At 57.3% G+C, this 17,500-nt stretch overlaps 2 protein-coding genes, 3 non-coding genes and 2 pseudogenes across 5 annotated transcripts; 3 read left to right on the top strand and 4 right to left on the bottom strand.

The window, feature by feature from the left end:
• Nucleotides 1–3,334: 3,334 nt before the first annotated feature.
• On the bottom strand, nucleotides 3,335–3,523 carry LOC139053880 (U2 spliceosomal RNA). The gene has a single exon (XR_011510857.1). It is a non-coding gene; the product is annotated as a U2 spliceosomal RNA (small nuclear RNA).
• Nucleotides 3,524–3,684: 161 nt separating this feature from the next.
• On the bottom strand, nucleotides 3,685–5,297 carry LOC139053869 (uncharacterized protein T26G10.4-like). The gene has a single exon (XM_070530558.1). It carries the CDS (start codon nucleotides 4,960–4,962, stop codon nucleotides 3,685–3,687), a length of 1,278 nt encoding a protein of 425 aa, XP_070386659.1. The 5' UTR covers nucleotides 4,963–5,297.
• A 72-nt stretch (nucleotides 5,298–5,369) lies between these two features.
• On the bottom strand, nucleotides 5,370–7,260 carry LOC139053868 (uncharacterized). Its single transcript, XM_070530557.1, has 2 exons — nucleotides 5,561–7,260; nucleotides 5,370–5,508 (listed from the first exon to the last, which is right to left on the bottom strand). Exons 1-2 carry the CDS (start codon nucleotides 7,258–7,260, stop codon nucleotides 5,370–5,372), a joined length of 1,839 nt encoding a protein of 612 aa, XP_070386658.1.
• A 360-nt stretch (nucleotides 7,261–7,620) lies between these two features.
• Nucleotides 7,621–7,737, bottom strand: LOC139053871 (U2 spliceosomal RNA; annotated as a pseudogene).
• A 5,353-nt stretch (nucleotides 7,738–13,090) lies between these two features.
• On the top strand, nucleotides 13,091–14,905 carry LOC139053873 (small subunit ribosomal RNA). Its single transcript, XR_011510851.1, has one exon. It is a non-coding gene; the product is annotated as a small subunit ribosomal RNA (ribosomal RNA).
• A 1,237-nt stretch (nucleotides 14,906–16,142) lies between these two features.
• On the top strand, nucleotides 16,143–16,295 carry LOC139053877 (5.8S ribosomal RNA). The gene has a single exon (XR_011510854.1). It is a non-coding gene; the product is annotated as a 5.8S ribosomal RNA (ribosomal RNA).
• A 1,065-nt stretch (nucleotides 16,296–17,360) lies between these two features.
• The window catches only part of LOC139053876 (large subunit ribosomal RNA), a 4,482-nt pseudogene continuing 4,342 nt past the window's right edge, over nucleotides 17,361–17,500 (top strand).

Raw genomic sequence — 17,500 nt, 5'->3', positions numbered from 1 at the left:
TTTTTTTTGGGGGGGGGGTTCTCCCTTGATCCTCAAGCGAGTTTCACACATCACGCAGACGTCCGCATCTATCCAGTAATGATGCCATTTACAAAAATCTTAAACAACCGAGGCCCGCACCTGCTCAATCAACGCCAACTCAATTTAAGGAAGCTGATCGAAACCATCCAGTTTGGGAAAAGCTAATTTATGCAGTAGCATTCTTTTTATTATTATTGTGAGAGACGTGAAATACACACCACGAAATGAACGTCCGCTTGTTACCCTTTTGTTACTGCGGTGCGAAATCATCGCGCGTAATACCGATTCAATTTTGTCTTGTTTGGTGGTCTGTCAGCACTTTGTGTTCTTCAAGAAAATCAGCTACAGGCTTTTAAATTATGTGCGCGAAACTTTTCTCCATCTGCCACCCGGAACATATTTAAAGAAGAGAGAAAGCAGCCGGGGCCTTGAGATTTCGAAAATGCCGCGCTCTGAAATTTTCACATCAGCCATTGGGAAGATAATTATTATCCGTCACAAACAAAAAAAAAAAAACAGCTTTGAAATGAGCATTGATAGTGGCCACGTTTTTTCGGGGCATGTCTTGATGAAATAATTGCAGTTCAGTTCGTTGGTTCAATTGCATTTGTTGGCTCCTTGCAGCATGTCTAGATTTCATCTTTTTCAGTATTCCTAGTGTTCTCATTGTAGTATGAATAACCTGCAGATTTTTCGTTGTTGTTGTTATGCGTTATACAATGCTGAGCGATGTTTTTCCTTTCCTTGAAGCTAGCCATAGAAGTATAAAACTTTCTATAAACTCATTACAATAAGAATCCAGCATACGGTTCATCATCGGCTCGATAAACGTTCGGGAAGTGGCGACTTTTAATGCCGTGATCATGAAGCTTAACAGCAGAGCGTGTTCATCAGATATGCCAGGGGTGACGTAACGCAAGGCGTGAATCGAATCTAAGATTGAAATGGCGTTCTGAATTCTTTTGGTTCCAGATAGAACAAACAAAAATATATAAAAAAAGCATGTCATTGATTGTCATTCAAACCTCAAGAGCGCGTGGAGAAAGTGTTCCGGTTTACATTCGGCAAATCGAAATGAACGGCTAAAATTAACCTATCGTCTGGTTTCATGCGGGAGATCACGTGCGCACGCAAATTTCTTCGTACGGGAATTTTATGAAGTGAAGGCGGCTACAGATCATTTCCTTTGTCTAGTTCATGTTCGTAGGCGCAAATTGCAAACGTAATACTTGGAGGAACGTTTCCACTAATCTACAGGGGCTCTCTCATTTCTCCGATTGCTCGCAAACACATTGCATTGCTAGTCGTGACGTTTCACAGTGACGTTTCACCATGCCCGTCGAAGTTGATTACCAGTACCGCGCCAGCGTCGACCGGCCGGCGAAGCGACGAACTCAGCAGCGCATGCGCGAGGCCCTACAACACCCCAACCGAGCTACCCTGCTTATCGGAGAGAGCGAGTGCGCGTGAACGCGGGCTCGTCTGACGATCTGGATTAAAGAAAAAAAAAAAAGTGTGTCCGAGATATTGACAAAGACAAGTGGTCGCTGTCGCTCTGAGTCTTAGCGCGTTATAGAAAACGTGGGATGGCGGTGCTTCCTCGAGGGTCTAAAAGTACAATCTTCGAACTAGCGCTCCCGGCGGAACGTGGAGCTAGCATCCTTCTTCTTGGAACGGTTTGCAATGGACTGCTTGAATGTGCCGACCACGCGTCACGGGTCGCGTATAGAGCCAACGTTTGGCAAGAACGCGTCTAGCACAACCGATCGCGGTTGCGATAACCCATCGTTGGTAGCGAAAAAAAGAAAGAAAGAAAAAAAAAACACCTACCCGCAGCTTGTTAGCAGTAACCGTAAATGTGGTTCTAAATATAGGTTCGCTGGTCACTGAAACTTTCTCATAACGCACACCACTGTAGTCCAAAAAGAACAAAGCACGCACAATGGATATGATACAGCCGTCACCGCATGATTTCGCGTTTTCCTTATTGCATTACTTTCGTGGGCATGCGCGCTAGGGCCACGCAGGCCAGGAGGCAAGGGGAAAAATAAATAAGAAATGATACGCGATCCTCAGCATTGACTTGGCTGATGTGGCACTCGCATTTATGTTCTTTACCTTAGGCGAGCGCAACGCGCCAACTGAACTCCAATTTCCCATAACGGAAATTCGTATTTGGCCATTTGGTTGTATTTTTGGCTGATGTTCGCGTTTTTCGCCCGAGCATGCGCTTCACTGCGCCGCTCGTTGCCCCTTCAATGCGGCTTCACTGCCCTGCAGGCGTGTTCTGCGTCAAGCCGAACCACCAGGCAAAAAGCCTGGGCGCCGCCATCTTGTTGAGAGCGGCGCCGGGGACACAATCGCGCCTAGCTCATTGAGTTTTCCCCCAAAACTGAACGAAATAGCCTTATTTAAATGAGAAAGATGCCGCGAGTGCCGCAACGAAGGACCTTAAGGATTACCGAAGGGTAACTGAGGGCGACGCGACGAGCTTTGGAAAGAAGAATGATGGGTGTAGCGCTACGGGGGATAAGAATAGAGCAGATTCGGGGGGTGAGCGAACAAACGCGAGCTAATGACACCTTAGTTTAAACCAAGAAAAAGAAATGGGCGTGCGCAGGGCATGCAATGTGGGGGGAAGATCATCAATTAAGGGTTACCGACTGAATTCCAAGAGAAGGGAAGCGTAGCACGGGGTGGCGGAAATTTAGGAGGGCAGATTAGATTAGGAAGGGCGCAGGCACTAGACGGCGACCGTGACCGGGCTTACACGTGACCGGGGTGCTTGGAGAATAATGGGAGAGGTCTTTGCCCTGCAGTGGTCGTAGCCAGCAGGATGATGATGACGAAAAGGTAGCAACAGGTATTCATAACATACAGGTTGGAAAGCTGAGGCACCTCTGAACCCTTGAATATATTTCGCCACACTTGGCCATACGACAAGTTTGTTTTCGAGGCGCTCGGTCCCACTGCAGCGAAAATGTTGCCGGAAATCGGGCACTCCATTTTTGTTTCATAGGGAACCTTTCTTCCACTAGGGCAGCGGATTTTCGCAGGGCGAGCTTGCTGTCGTTTACGGATCAAAGCGATAGTGAACTCCAAAATGCAGTGTTGGCTTTGAGTGGGACTTACATTGATTGCAAAACCCACGGCTAATCACCCTTCCCCCCCCCCCCCCCAAGTGGCTCATTACAGCAGACAATCGTTCAGAAACACCGGCATCGTTGCGTATAGTATGGGAATGGTGCGTGTCACGTGAGTGCTCGCTTCGAGCTTGTGTTCTTCATTTTGATTGAATGAAGTCTCACCTAAGTGAGCGGGGGCCGATCCCGGAGGTAGTGCAATACCGGGCCGACCTGCGGCGGAGGTGAAGCAGGCTTCAAGCACTCCGCCAACTTCCAAAAATAGGTTTAATATCGTGGGTCCATATAGAACCCGTATCAGATATTAAGCTGATAAGAACAGAGTTTTTATTCATGCTAGTTACAGAACATCAAAAAATACAAGTTACAGAACCAAGGAGAAAACGAATAAAAGGTGTATAATCTAAAAACGCAAACAAATGGCTAAAAAAACTAGTTAGTGGTGTTAGTAATAAAAGACTAAAACTGTAAAGGTGTAAAACAGTGCAAAAAATGGCGCTTCTCTAAAAACATAAGATCGTTAAGAGGTGCCGACATGGGCTCTAAAAATCTTTGTAGAGGCGCTTATTGTGTCACTGATGCACAGGCGTTTAAGTGTCCGTAGGTATGACCTACTGCACAGCCTGCGCATCACCCGGTCGTTCCCCACATCCCAGCTGCCAAGGCAGCCGACGACCACCGCGTCCACCGTCACACGCTGGAACCGCCGGAGGAGATGACGCTGTACAGGGGCGTACTTCTCCTCCTTAGCCTTCCGGGCGTCCTGGAACGCCTGCAGCCTGTTCTCGAAAGGGCAGCAGACGTCCAGGATGAGTGCCTCCTCTCCACGGGCCAGTACCAGGTCGGGCTTGAGTGATGTGTTGCCTACGACCTGGTTCTCCGCAATGACTGTAAACCGACCCAAAGCAGCCTTTTTTATTCTGGCGACGATGGTGTTATGGCGCTCCGTCATGGCCCGGCTCTGCCGCATGCAATGGCAAAGTACATGCGGCAGTGTCTCCTCCCCATACCCGCAGCGTCTGCATCTTTTGTCCGCCGCGGGTGCCCAGAGTCTTGTGGCGTTGAGGGGGAGGAGATTTAGTCGGGCTCGATGAATGAAGCGCCAGTCGATGAAATGGGTGTAGCGGCCGGACCTCATGAAGTGTGAGTTTGCCGGGTCGGCCGCCACACACACCATCGCCTTGCCCTGGTTCGGTTTGTCTTGCAGAGATTGGTCCCTTTCGGTGGAGAGGAGCGCCCGGATGGTCTTGATCAGCTTGTGGCGGTTCCTCGCTGACACAGAGGCCTCCCCGCAGTTGATGCGGGCTCCATGCTCCAACAGCTCCCAGGCGACGGAGAGGCGACGGGAGGCTTTGCGGGCCTCCGTCCACACAGACTGGACCTGTGTGGACGTTTGCCGAAAGTCGCCCTCCGTCTCGCCTGAGAGGTAGGCCTCCATGTCCTCGGTGTTCGCGGGTCGTCTCAGCCGCCTTGACACTACGCCCTCGAGCTCTCCTGCTGCACGCTCCCGGACCTCCACGTCGGTCGACGTCAGTAGCTTGAAGGCTCCATCCACCCGACAGATGTCGCTGAGCTCCGCCGCAAGTGGGATCCCTGCACTGCCAGCCTGTGAGCTTCCGTACAAGTATTCATTGGAAGCTCTGGCTGGCACGTACAGGGTCTTCTTGATGAGCGGGCGGAGCTCCTCGTCCAGGCGTTGCCACTCTCCCTTGCTGGCAAGGCCCACCCGCATGGCAAAGTTGAGGGCTGGATACAAAAATGTTTTGATAGCATCCAGCCTCTGCCATGGGGCGAGCATAGAGGAGAGCAGCTTTCTGCCCAGGTGGATGGCCTCGTCGACCGTCGTCTCGTCCGGTAGCACCCTGAACCCCACTGGACGGCCCAGGAACTTGTGCCCCTGGAAGTCGCCAAGCGCCGGAATCGGGTCGCCACCCACGGTGAAAGAGGTGGGCCGTGTACCCACGGGGTGGCGACCAGACAGGTGTAGAGACCGGCACTTGGCGGCGTTGAGTCGCAGCCCGAGCCGGGCCGACAGGGCTGTTACACGGTCCAAGCGGCTCTGCAGGGTGGCGGGATCCGCGGCCAGCAGCGTCAGATCATCGGCGTAGGCAAGGATGTTGTGCTGCCTATCGCCTCCCTGTGCTGCACGGATGACCGGGTCCACCACCAGGTTGAAAAGCAGGCCGCTCAGAGGACAGCCCTGTCTCAGCCCAGCTCCGATGGTGATTGGCTCCGTAATGCCAGCTGCTGCCACGACGCAGGTGGTGTTGGCGCGGTAGAGGTCTTCAACGATGGTAGCAAAGGCCTCCCCCGCGCCGGCGCCGCGGACAGCGTCGACGAGGGCCTGATGGGCGACCGAGCCGAAAGCGTTGGCAAAATCGAGGAACCCCACGCACAGCTCCCCACCTCCTGTCCTAGCATCATCCAGGCGTCCCTGCAGCACGAAGTTGTGTTCAAACACCCCATCGTGCGGCAGGAAGCCCTTCTGACACCTGGACAGTACCGCATGGTCGCCCAACCACCTCTGCAGCCGGGTGGTGAGACACCCGGCATACAGTTTGGCGATCGTGCGACCAAGGGCAATGGGTCGCCAGTTTGTGGGGTCCTCGCGGTCGCCCTTCTTGTATATCAGGATAGTCCTCGTCGACTTCCAGCTCAGGGGCGTGCGGCGGTATTGGAGGCATACGTTGTATACCGCCGCCAGGAACCTGCCCTCAGGGTCCACCTGCCTCCAGTGGTGGTACGTGAGGCGGTCCTCCCCTGGAGCTGTACTCTCGCATTTACGGAGCTTGGCTGCGACTTCTTCCGGTGTAAAGGGGCACAAGTCCAGTTCTTCGGTGGCTGGAAGCCTTGACCTCAGGATGCTGGTATCCACGGGTGTTGGTGACCAGAGGTTCGAATAGTGGTCCTGCAGTGCGTGGGGGTCGATCGGACAGAGCTGGGACGGGCCTTCAGTGATTAACCGCACTGCCCGGCGCCGGTTCCTTCTGTATAGAGTTTGTATCTGCTGGGGGTTGTCGGGGTTCACCTCGCGCCTCCGTGTTTGGCGCGAGTCCCCGACTGGCAGCCGCAGGTGTTTGGTTGCGGCTGCAATGGCACGGTCAAGGATGTTTTCGAACCGTGCCCACTCCCCAGCAGACTCAGGCAACCGGCTCAATGCCCGCAGCTCTGCCGTTTCGTCCGCTAAGGTCCACGCACTGCCCTCTGGCCGTGTGGTACCAGCGTGTTCGTCCTGGGTCCCGAAGTCCTGGTTGCTTCCGTCGTGGTCCTGCACCTCTGCCCTGCCTGGGGAGAGCTCCTGCATGGCCGCCGGCTCGTGAACCTCGGAGACTGGTGCTCCCGGGCTGCCTCGGTTGGACGGCAGCGATGGCGTTGGAGAAGAGGAGGCCGAGGCCGCGGTCCGCCCTGACTGGTTTGGCGTCCGCGGAGAAGGTGCCTCGGCCGTCTCGCCATCGCTGCTGTGTCCAGGTGTTCCCCGAGGTGCCACGGGAGACGGCTCCTGGTCGGCGGCCTGCCCGGTTGCCACTGCTGGTGTTCCAGGAGGGTCCTCAGCGGGACCCTCGGTGCTGTCCTGCTCTGCTGCGGGGGTGCTGTCGCTGTCCTGCTCCGACGCACCAGTGGCAGCACCCGCGGCGAGATCACGCCTGGCTGCCAGTGCCGCCTCCCTCCTGTGCCACTGCTCGTGGTTGCCCAAGCCCCTCCTTGTGGGGAAGGACATTGGGCAACTGCCACACTGGTGTGGCAGGGCAGCAGGGGGGGCGGCAGTCAAGTTGGCTGCAGCCAGGCAGGCGTGAGAGGCTGGTCGAAGCCCTAGTGTCTCGCCGCAGATGGTGCACACGTTGATGGTGCGCCGGATCCTGGTGCCGTGTTCAAGTTCCAGGTGCCGCTGGAGGGACTGCCGCCGCGCTGTCCATTTGGCCGCGGCATAGGCAGCTCGGCAGCCCTCTTCGCAGCACCGGACCGTTTGGGGCACGGGAAAGAACACCGTGAGGGTGCCATCCTCACGGGCCGGCTGGCGTTCCTGCCCAGGGGTGATGGGGTCGCCATCGTCTTCAGAGATGTCATGGGCCGTGCGGCCGTGGCCCCCAGAGTCCATTGGATGGTCTTACCTTCCGGACCCGGCGGCTCTCCTCAAAGGAGGCCAGGTCCGGAGGCTAGGGGGCCACCAGGGGTGGCAGCTAGTGGGCCAGGCCCATGACAGACGATGGCGAAGGCAGGAGCCAGCCGGTTGTGCCCCAGCACAGCACCAGTCGAGACGGCAGGACCAGCAGGCACCCCGCAGGCAGGCAGCACCAAGCAGTGGTCAGGCCGAGCAGGGCAGGAGTCTCCGAGGGGCGGCAGGCAGCGCCAGGCAGCGGCAGGACCAGGAAGCGGGCCGGTGTGGGTCGTCCAGGGGCCACCAGGTGGCAGCACGCGGGCTGTCCTGGAGGCAGTGCAGCAGGGAGCCAAGGGCCTGGAAAGATAGGGCTGGGATAGGGGAAAGACCTTGCTATAACCTGATAAGCTAACCTTGCTATAAGCTGATAAGAACAGATACTACACTTTGATCTTAGCCAAAAGGCCGAGAAGCGATGTCTTTCACTTCACTCCATTGTACCACTGCCTTGTGGGTGCCCTGGCGACATTGGTAACCTCAGCAACAGCGTGGGCAATCTTATAAAACCCAGCCCGTCTAGAGACTCTATGCTCTCTATCTCGCGAATCAACTCGCGACGCCTCAGTCTTTCACTGTTAACGAAACGCCGTCGCGTAGAAACGAGACCCGAGCGCAAGCTTGTTCGCAAGGCAAAACCAACGAAGGCAACCTCGTAGAAAACGGAACAGGCGAGCGGAAAACACGCGCAAGGGGAATGCTTACTTCCGTCTGAATGCGACCGCTCAAGGCGGCTTTCTTTGAGGCCTTCGTTTCAAGCCCGTGCGCAAGTGTAATACACTACGCGCATTTCCCTCATTTCCTTTTATTTACCGCAAGGCCCACTGAAAGTTTTCATACGGCACAGGCCGGGACGGATTGCAACGTGTCGATTCGACCGCTAGAATTAGGTAGCGCGCCTCATGTACGAATGAAAGAGAATGAAAAAAAAAAATAAATAAATATAGAAAAGGCTGCGCACTCCTTCCAACCGGAAACATAGAGGGCAGGAAGATCGCCATGTGGAGCACAGGTGTTGTTAAAAAAGAAAGAAAGAAAGAAAGAAATAGCGCTACCCCATCATCTTTACCGTGTGCGTGTATACACACACACGCACACATATGCACGCGCACGCACGCGCGCGCGCGCACGCACACACACACACACACACACACACACACACACACATACGCACACATGCTAGCATAGCTTAAGCACAGCTGGAAAGCTCAGCCTTGCGCAAGAAAAAAGGACCACGCCCTTTCGCAAGCCCCTTTGAAACTTTTAAATGAGAAACATGTGTACAGCGAGGTCGTTCGAAACTGGCGCGAAAACGCATCCGCGCCATCTGTGTGCGGAACTAGGAAAACCTACGGCCTTCGCCATACAGAAAGAAAGGTAGATGGCGCGAGCTAACGCTCCGTTGCATACTAAGAACGAGAGCTAGTGAATAATGGCAGAAACGTCTTGGGAAGAGAGAAAAAAACAACAACAACAAAAAAAAAGAAAGACACGCAAGTTGTTGGCTCGCGCAAGCATTCTATTTTACAGCGAGTAAAGAGCATAGCAACTTCTCACAAGAGCAGCAAGAAAGACAAGAAGAACGTGAGAGAGGGGGAGAAACAGGCGCGTTTCTTTGGAATGCAGAGCATGCTGCACACACTATGAAGTGCCAAAGAGACGGGGAAAGCAGATGGCGCGATTGTGTATGTCCTCAAAGCTTGAAAACAATTTCTAAACTACAAGGTGTGCCGAAGTCCGCCTACTCTCATCAGGTTGCTCCCGCCTCCAATTGCATTTAAATTAAAATTACAGTCGCCTCAGAGGCAGAGAGAGAGAGAGAGAGAGAGAAAATGTGTACACTTGCTTCGCGCAGCTGCACCCGTTCAAATTTTACAGCAACAAGAGCACTCCCGCAGGCACAAAGTCCGCTGCCGCGTCCGCCGGGGCGGAATGCACTCGCTTCCGTAAATTGTCGTGCGGCAGACTGCTGCATCGTAGCACACCTGAAACCGCGCAGACGTCAGCGATCGCCGCGAGATCGCTGCGAGCGCTAAAGTCCGAAACCACGTCCGCCGGGGCGGCGGGAGCTCGATACCCCTTCACGAAACTTCTGCGTGTACACCGCCGCACGGCCACGGCGGAGTCGCTGGCATCCTGCGCGCAGTTGCATTGCGTCGCGCCGGGAATCGTTGAAGCCCCACGCAGACGTCGGCGTCGGCCCCGACCTGGCTGCGAGCGCTCGAAGAGACCAAGTCCGAAGCCACGTGAGCCGGGGCGGTGTGAGCGCGACTAAGTCCGAGACGACGTCAGCCGGGGCGGCGTGAGCGAGACCAAGTCCGAGACTACGTCAGCCGGGGCGGCGTGAGCGAGACCAAGTCCGAGACTACGTCAGCCGGGGCGTCGACTAAGTCCGAGACGACGTCAGCCGGGGCGTCGAGCACGCCGCGGTCGCTTTTCCCACTCTTACTCGAAAAATGGCGAAGGGGCCGCGCTAGCGTGCCTTGAATCGGTGAGCGGCGGTACCGCGGCGATCGCGAGAGCTCAAATCGGCCGTGCCAAGGCCAAATATTGGCGCTCGGCTCGGCGCAGTACGCCGCCTTGTCGCACGAGTACGGCCCCGTGGAGGTCTGGTCACTTATCGCTGCTCTTATAAGGGGCCGTACCGCCCTGGCCGACGTTGTACCGTAATGCCGTTTTCGACTTGCGCGTGTTCGTGGTGGTGTCCGCGCACCGCTCCGCACTCGAGAATCGTGCCCACGACGACGCGAGCGCTCGGAAGAGACGCAAGTCCGAAACCACGTGAGCCGGGGCGGTGTGAGCGCGACTAAGTCCGAGACGACGTCAGCCGGGGCGGCGTGAGCGAGACTAAGTCCGAGACTACGTCAGCCGGGGCGTCGACCAAGTCCGAGACGACGTCAGCCGGGGCGTCGAGCACGCCGCGCGCGCTTTTCCCACTCTTACTCGAAAAATGGCGAAGGGGCCGCGCTAGCGTGCCTTGAATCGGTGAGCGGCGGTACCGCGGCGATCGCGAGAGCTCAAATCGGCCGTGCCAAAGCCAAATATTGGCGCTCGGCTCGGCGCAGTACGCCGCCTTGTCGCACGAGTACGGCCCCGTGGAGGTCTGGTCACTTATCGCTGCTCTTATAAGGGGCCGTACCGCCCTGGCCGACGTTGTACCGTAGTGCCGTTTTCGGCTTGCGCGTGTTCGTGGTGGTGTCCGCGCACCGCTCCGCACTCGAGAATCGTGCCCACGACGACGCGAGCGCTCGGAAGAGACGAAAGTCCGAAACCACGTGAGCCGGGGCGGTGTGAGCGCGACTAAGTCCGAGACGACGTCAGCCGGGGCGGCGTGAGCGAGACTAAGTCCGAGACTACGTCAGCCGGGGCGTCGACCAAGTCCGAGACGACGTCAGCCGGGGCGTCGAGCACGCCGCGCGCGCTTTTCCCACTCTTACTCGAAAAATGGCGAAGGGGCCGCGCTAGCGTGCCTTGAATCGGTGAGCGGCGGTACCGCGGCGATCGCGAGAGCTCAAATCGGCCGTGCCAAAGCCAAATATTGGCGCTCGGCTCGGCGCAGTACGCCGCCTTGTCGCACGAGTACGGCCCCGTGGAGGTCTGGTCACTTATCGCTGCTCTTATAAGGGGCCGTACCGCCCTGGCCGACGTTGTACCGTAGTGCCGTTTTCGGCTTGCGCGTGTTCGTGGTGGTGTCCGCGCACCGCTCCGCACTCGAGAATCGTGCCCACGACGACGCGAGCGCTCGGAAGAGACGAAAGTCCGAAACCACGTGAGCCGGGGCGGTGTGAGCGCGACTAAGTCCGAGACGACGTCAGCCGGGGCGGCGTGAGCGAGACTAAGTCCGAGACTACGTCAGCCGGGGCGACGAGCACGCCGCGCGCGCTTTTCGCACTCTTACTCGAAAAATGGCGAAGGGGCCGCGCTAGCGTGCCTTGAATCGGTGAGCGGCGGTACCGCGGCGATCGCGAGAGCTCAAATCGGCCGTGCCAAGGCCAAATATTGGCGCTCGGCTCGGCGCAGTACGCCGCCTTGTCGCACGAGTACGGCCCCGTGGAGATCTGGTCACTTATCGCTGCTCATATAAGGGGGCCGTACCGCCCTGGCCGACGTTGTACCGTAGTGCCATTTTCGGCTTGCGCGTGTTCGTGGTGGTGTCCGCGCACCGCTCCGCACTCGAGAATCGTGCCCACGACGACGCGAGCGCTCGGAAGAGACGGAAGTCCGAAACCACGTGAGCCGGGGCGGTGTGAGCGCGACTAAGTCCGAGACGACGTCAGCCGGGGCGGCGTGAGCGAGACTAAGTCCGAGACTACGTCAGCCGGGGCGACGAGCACGCCGCGCGCGCTTTTCGCACTCTTACTCGAAAAATGGCGAAGGGGCCGCGCTAGCGTGCCTTGAATCGGTGAGCGGCGGTACCGCGGCGATCGCGAGAGCTCAAATCGGCCGTGCCAAGGCCAAATATTGGCGCTCGGCTCGGCGCAGTACGCCGCCTTGTCGCACGAGTACGGCCCCGTGGAGATCTGGTCACTTATCGCTGCTCATATAAGGGGGCCGTACCGCCCTGGCCGACGTTGTACCGTAGTGCCGTTTTCGGCTTGCGCGTGTTCGTGGTGGTGTCCGCGCACCGCTCCGCACTCGAGAATCGTGCCCACGACGACGCGAGCGCTCGGAAGAGACAGAAGTCCGAAACCACCTGAGCCGGGCCGCGGCGGGAGCTCGACGCCCGTCACGCAACTTTGGCGTACAAGCCACCGCACGGCCGCGACTGAGTCGTCGCCACCGTCCGGCTGGCTGCACTATAGCACGCCGGGAACCGGGAAAGAACCGCGCAGAGGTCGTCGTTTTGCCGCGGCGTTGGCGCGAGCGCGCGAAGAGACAAAGTCCGAAACGGCGTCAGCCGGGGTGTCGAGCACGCCGCCCGCGCCGGTCGCACTCGTGCTCGGAAACGGCGAAAGGGCCGCGCTAGCGTGCGGCCCCGTAGGGGCACAGAAAGGCGATTGTTCTGGAAACCGCGCTGTCCATAGGCGAGAGATTGCCGTTCGCGCATTCGGTCGACGCGCTGCGCTTTCACGACTTCGGCATTGCGCTGCCGACGTAAGCTTTCCATCTCGCTCGCGGCGCTGCGAGGCGGCACGATTTTCGCCAAACGCTCGTCGAAAGTGGCACGAGTACGGCCCCATGGAGATTTGGGAACTTATCGCTGCTATTATATGGGGGTCCCAGAGAGCAGTCGCCCCCAAAAGCGACCTGGGTGTTTGATATGCGGCGGGCTTCGTGCCCGTCAAGCGTGTCCCCGGTATCGCTCCCGTGGATCCCACAGCTGACGTCTGCAGCCTCATCCGCTTGATGCGTTAGGGGCTGGTTGTCGGACGACGCTTTCTCCACGATATCGAGTTGTGTTCCGCATCGTCCTCGGACGAGTCAAATGCGAAAGCGCCGAAGGCGCGGGCGTGACCCGTCGCCTGGCGGCTTTGCCGTCTCGGCTACGTTGCAAGTGTCGGTCGGTCCACCTGTGCTGCGGGCTCAAGAGAAACCGCAAGCCGTGATCGAGTCGACACAACCAGTCTATCGAGAATGTTGCGTGCTTCTTGCCGCGTGGCGATACCCGGCCCTTCGGGGAGGGCGCCGTAGCGAGCTCGAACGCCGTCGTCTCGGACTGTGCAAAGTGCTACTCTTTGCAAGAACGAAGCGTGCTGGGGCGCCTGAAGGTGGCCTCGGCATCGCAAAAACGGCGTCCGGCCTGCTTGACAGGCGGGACGCGCAGTTGAACGATTACCTGGTTGATCCTGCCAGTAATCATATGCTTGTCTCAAAGATTAAGCCATGCATGTCTAAGTACATGCCGAAATAAGGCGAAACCGCGAATGGCTCATTAAATCAGTTATGGTTCCTTAGATCGTTTCTTCCTACTTGGATAACTGTGGCAATTCTAGAGCTAATACATGCAGTGAGCCTGAAGCCCTTTGGGCGACGGGTGCTTTTATTAGACCAAGATCGATCGGGTTTCGGCCCGTATTGTGTGGTGACTCTGGATAACTTTGTGCTGATCGCATGGCCACGAGCCGGCGACGTTTCTTTCAAGTGTCTGCCTTATCAACTTTCGATGGTAGGTTACTTGCTTACCATGGTTGTTACGGGTAACGGAGAATCAGGGTTCGATTCCGGAGAGGGAGCCTGAGAAACGGCTACCACATCCAAGGAAGGCAGCAGGCGCGCAAATTACCCACTCCCGGCACGGGGAGGTAGTGACGAAAAATAACAATACGGGACTCTTTTGAGGCCCCGTAATTGAAATGAGTACACTCTAAATCCTTTAACGAGGATCAATTGGAGGGCAAGTCTGGTGCCAGCAGCCGCGGTAATTCCAGCTCCAATAGCGTATACTAAAGCTGCTGCGGTTAAAAAGCTCGTAGTTGGATCTCAGTTCCAGACGAGTAGTGCATCTACCCGATGCGACGGCTCGGACTGAACATCATGCCGGTCCTTTCTTGGTGCACTTCATTGTGTGCCTCGAGAAGGCTGGTGCTTTTACTTTGAAAAAATTAGAGTGCTCAACGCAGGCGAGTCGCCTGAATAAACTTGCATGGAATAATAGAACAAGACCTCGTTTCTGTTCTGTTGGTTTTTGGAATACGAGGTAATGATTAAGAGGGACAGACGGGGGCATTCGTATTGCGGCGCTAGAGGTGAAATTCTTGGACCGTCGCAAGACGAACTACTGCGAAAGCATTTGCCAAGAATGTTTTCTTTGATCAAGAACGAAAGTCAGAGGTTCGAAGGCGATCAGATACCGCCCTAGTTCTGACCATAAACGATGCCAACCAGCGATCCGCCTGAGTTACTCAAATGACTCGGCGGGCAGCTTCCGGGAAACCAAAGTGTTTGGGTTCCGGGGGAAGTATGGTTGCAAAGCTGAAACTTAAAGGAATTGACGGAAGGGCACCACCAGGAGTGGAGCCTGCGGCTTAATTTGACTCAACACGGGAAAACTTACCCGGCCCGGACACTGGGAGGATTGACAGATTGAGAGCTCTTTCTTGATTCGGTGGATGGTGGTGCATGGCCGTTCTTAGTTGGTGGAGCGATTTGTCTGGTTAATTCCGATAACGAACGAGACTCTAGCCTATTAAATAGGTGCGGGGTTCCCAGCACCTTACAACCTTCTTAGAGGGACAAGCGGCTCCTAGCCGCACGAAACAGAGCAATAACAGGTCTGTGATGCCCTTAGATGTCCGGGGCCGCACGCGCGCTACACTGAAGGAAGCAGCGTGTCTTTATCCCTGTCTGAAAAGACTGGGTAACCCGTGGAACTTCTTTCGTGATTGGGATAGGGGCTTGCAATTGTTCCCCTTGAACGAGGAATTCCCAGTAAGCGCGAGTCATAAGCTCGCGTTGATTACGTCCCTGCCCTTTGTACACACCGCCCGTCGCTACTACCGATTGAATGATTTAGTGAGGTCTTCGGACCGATGTCCGGCGCGGCCTTTCGGTTGCGCCGGTCTGTTGGAAAGATGACCAAACTTGATCATTTAGAGGAAGTAAAAGTCGTAACAAGGTTTCCGTAGGTGAACCTGCGGAAGGATCATTACCGGATTGTTCGAGGGTGACGAGCGCCATTGTTTCTACCCCGTGTGGGTGAAGCAGCTCGCTGCGCCCGACGCTTTCCGCCGCTGGCCCCGCTTGGACGCGGGGACGGCTATACCCGAACATGCCGGGGATTGCCCGAATTTCGAAGGGCGCCCCGTGCCAAATTTGTTGCGCCCAGTGGACGCCGGCTGCAACCTTGGACGGTTGGCTTGGCCGCGCCCGCGGGTAGAAACGGCGTAACGCACACTGTTGGGTGGGCTTTCTGAAGTCCGCCTCGGCACTCTTGCGCGGAATGGGAGTAAGACGACCCGACCTGCTGCTCTTGCCCAGTACGAGGGGAACGGCGAAGCGTGCGGTCGGTCAAGGAACTGACGGTCGAGAGCTAATGCCGCTGCCGCTTAGTACACACGGAACCGTGGTGCGAGCGCTCTCCCGTCCTCCGCGGCAAACGCTGCCGAGTCTGAAAAGGCTGGCGGCTGCCGGTCGCTTCCTGCGGCGAGTGTGGAGTAACGACCCGACTTTGTTGCTGCCCAAGTACTAAAGGAACGGTGCGGCGCTCGGTCGGTCATGGAACCGGCGGTATTGAGGGTGCGGCTGCCAAGTACGGAAGGAACCGTGGCCTAAAGCACTCTCCCGTCCTCCGCGGCAAATTCCACCGCGCCCGAAAGGGCCGGAGGCTGCCGGTCGGCTCCCGCTCGTGACGCGCGAGGTGTCGAGTTCGCGGTTCAATGCGACGACGTCTGCAGGCTATTTGCCCGCCGCCGAGGGAAAGGCGGCGTTGCTGCGAAGTACCGAAGGAAACGCGGCTTTGCTACGTCGGAAGCGTTCTGCGGTTTGCGGACTTGTGCGCTTTGGGAAGGCGCCGCACGTCGAAAGAGGAAGTACGGACAGACGAGGGACTGTAATCCCGTATTCGAACGCACTTGCGGCCAGGCCCTTGCTGGCTTCGTCTTCCGCCTCAAGTAGACTTGTTGTGGCTCCGGCGCAGAGAGCCGTCCCTGGCACTGGCCGAGTGGCTTTGGAGAGCTGCGCGAGTACGCGCGCGCCAAGCTCTTGTCTTTCGTCTCGAGTAGGCTGTTGGATCAGCAGCGGTCATGCGGAAACGCGTGACCGCCGAACGAAAGAGCGAAACAGGAGTAGCGCACGCCGAAAGGCGCTCTTCGAAACCACACACAGGGAGACGCCACGTGCCTGAAACACTGGTTGTACTGTACTGAATTGAACAAACTATTTTTCACGACTCTAAGCGGTGGATCACTCGGTTCTCGGGTCGATGAAGAACGCAGCCAGCTGCGAGACTTGGTGTGAATTGCAGGACACACTGAGCACTGATTCTTTGAACGCACATTGCGGCCTTGGGTCTTCCCTTGGCTTCGTCTGTCTGAGGGTCGGATCACATATCAAGAGAGCCTTCGGCGCACAGGGAACGTGCGTCCGTCGACTCGTTTTGACCGCGTCGGCATCATGGACAGTACGTTGAGCGCTGAAGCCACGCGCCAGCAACCTCACGAGAAGGAGACGGTGGCGAGCCGTCGTGCCAAATCTTCGAAGAGACGGAAACGAGGCATTACTACTGCAGCGTGACGAGTGCGCGCCTCTGGCAAGACCGCCGCAGGATGGAGTCGGATACCTGCAGGGAAAGAGCGGTCCAAGCTCGAGGCGCGAACGTCTGTTGCCTTGTAGCGCGCACCTTTGCGAGAGAGTCGGAAGCGATCGCAATTTGCGTTGTTTGCCTTCGGAGTACGTCGAGCTCCAGAGCTGGTCGCTCGCTCACGTCACCGCAGCTGTGTGGGCGCCCTTCCGGGCTTCGTCGCACGAATGGGAATCGGCAGATTCGTGCGAGGAGCGGGGAGGAGAAGGGTGGCCCCCGAAAGCGGTTCGACGCGAGAGCGCCGTCTGCGAGCGAGAAGAGCACGGCACGGCGGAGAATTGCCGCGAGACGGAAAATGTCTCCCTCGAGAGCGTTGGCCGAGCTGAAGCGTTCCGTCGTAGTCCGCCGTCGGTCCAAGTGCTTCGCAGTCTCTGTCCCCTTAAGACTGGGCCACTCCAGTTGGGGCAGGGGCGACGCTACACGAGACGATGCCTCCCGCCAGGTTTTAGTCGCCCCTGCGGTGCCCGCTGAAGCGGCGCGCTGCTAAGGCGATCTTTGCCTCGGTGGTGTTTTGGGCTTCAGACACGGTCGCTTACCACGCAACTGCTCGTGCGCCGCACGCGTGCAGGCGGTTCACCGCCTGCCAGCCTCGTCTATAAGTAGCTCCGTGTTGGGCGAAGGACGTGGTAGGGCGTCGCACTCGGTTGGCGCTGGGTTTTCGAACGTGTCGAGTCCGTTTCGGCATGTACCGCTCGTATGACGCACGCGCGCAGGCGTTGTGCCGCCTGCCAGCCTCGTCCGTAAGGACGTGGCAGGGCGTCGTACTCGGTCGTGCTGGAATGGGCGAAAGCGATGTATCCGTTGTCGACCTCAGATCAGGCGAGACAACCCGCTGAATTTAAGCATATCACTAAGCGGAGGAAAAGAAACCAACAGGGATTCCCTGAGTAGCTGCGAGCGAAACGGGACCGAGCCCAGCACCGAATCCCCCGTCCTTGCAGGCGG

The sequence above is a fragment of the Dermacentor albipictus genome, unplaced genomic scaffold, assembly GCF_038994185.2.
Source record: "Dermacentor albipictus isolate Rhodes 1998 colony unplaced genomic scaffold, USDA_Dalb.pri_finalv2 scaffold_285, whole genome shotgun sequence".
Classification (NCBI taxonomy): domain Eukaryota; kingdom Metazoa; phylum Arthropoda; class Arachnida; order Ixodida; family Ixodidae; genus Dermacentor; species Dermacentor albipictus.
Note: the sequence above shows the minus strand (reverse complement) of the source record. Positions and strands in the feature narration are given on the sequence as shown.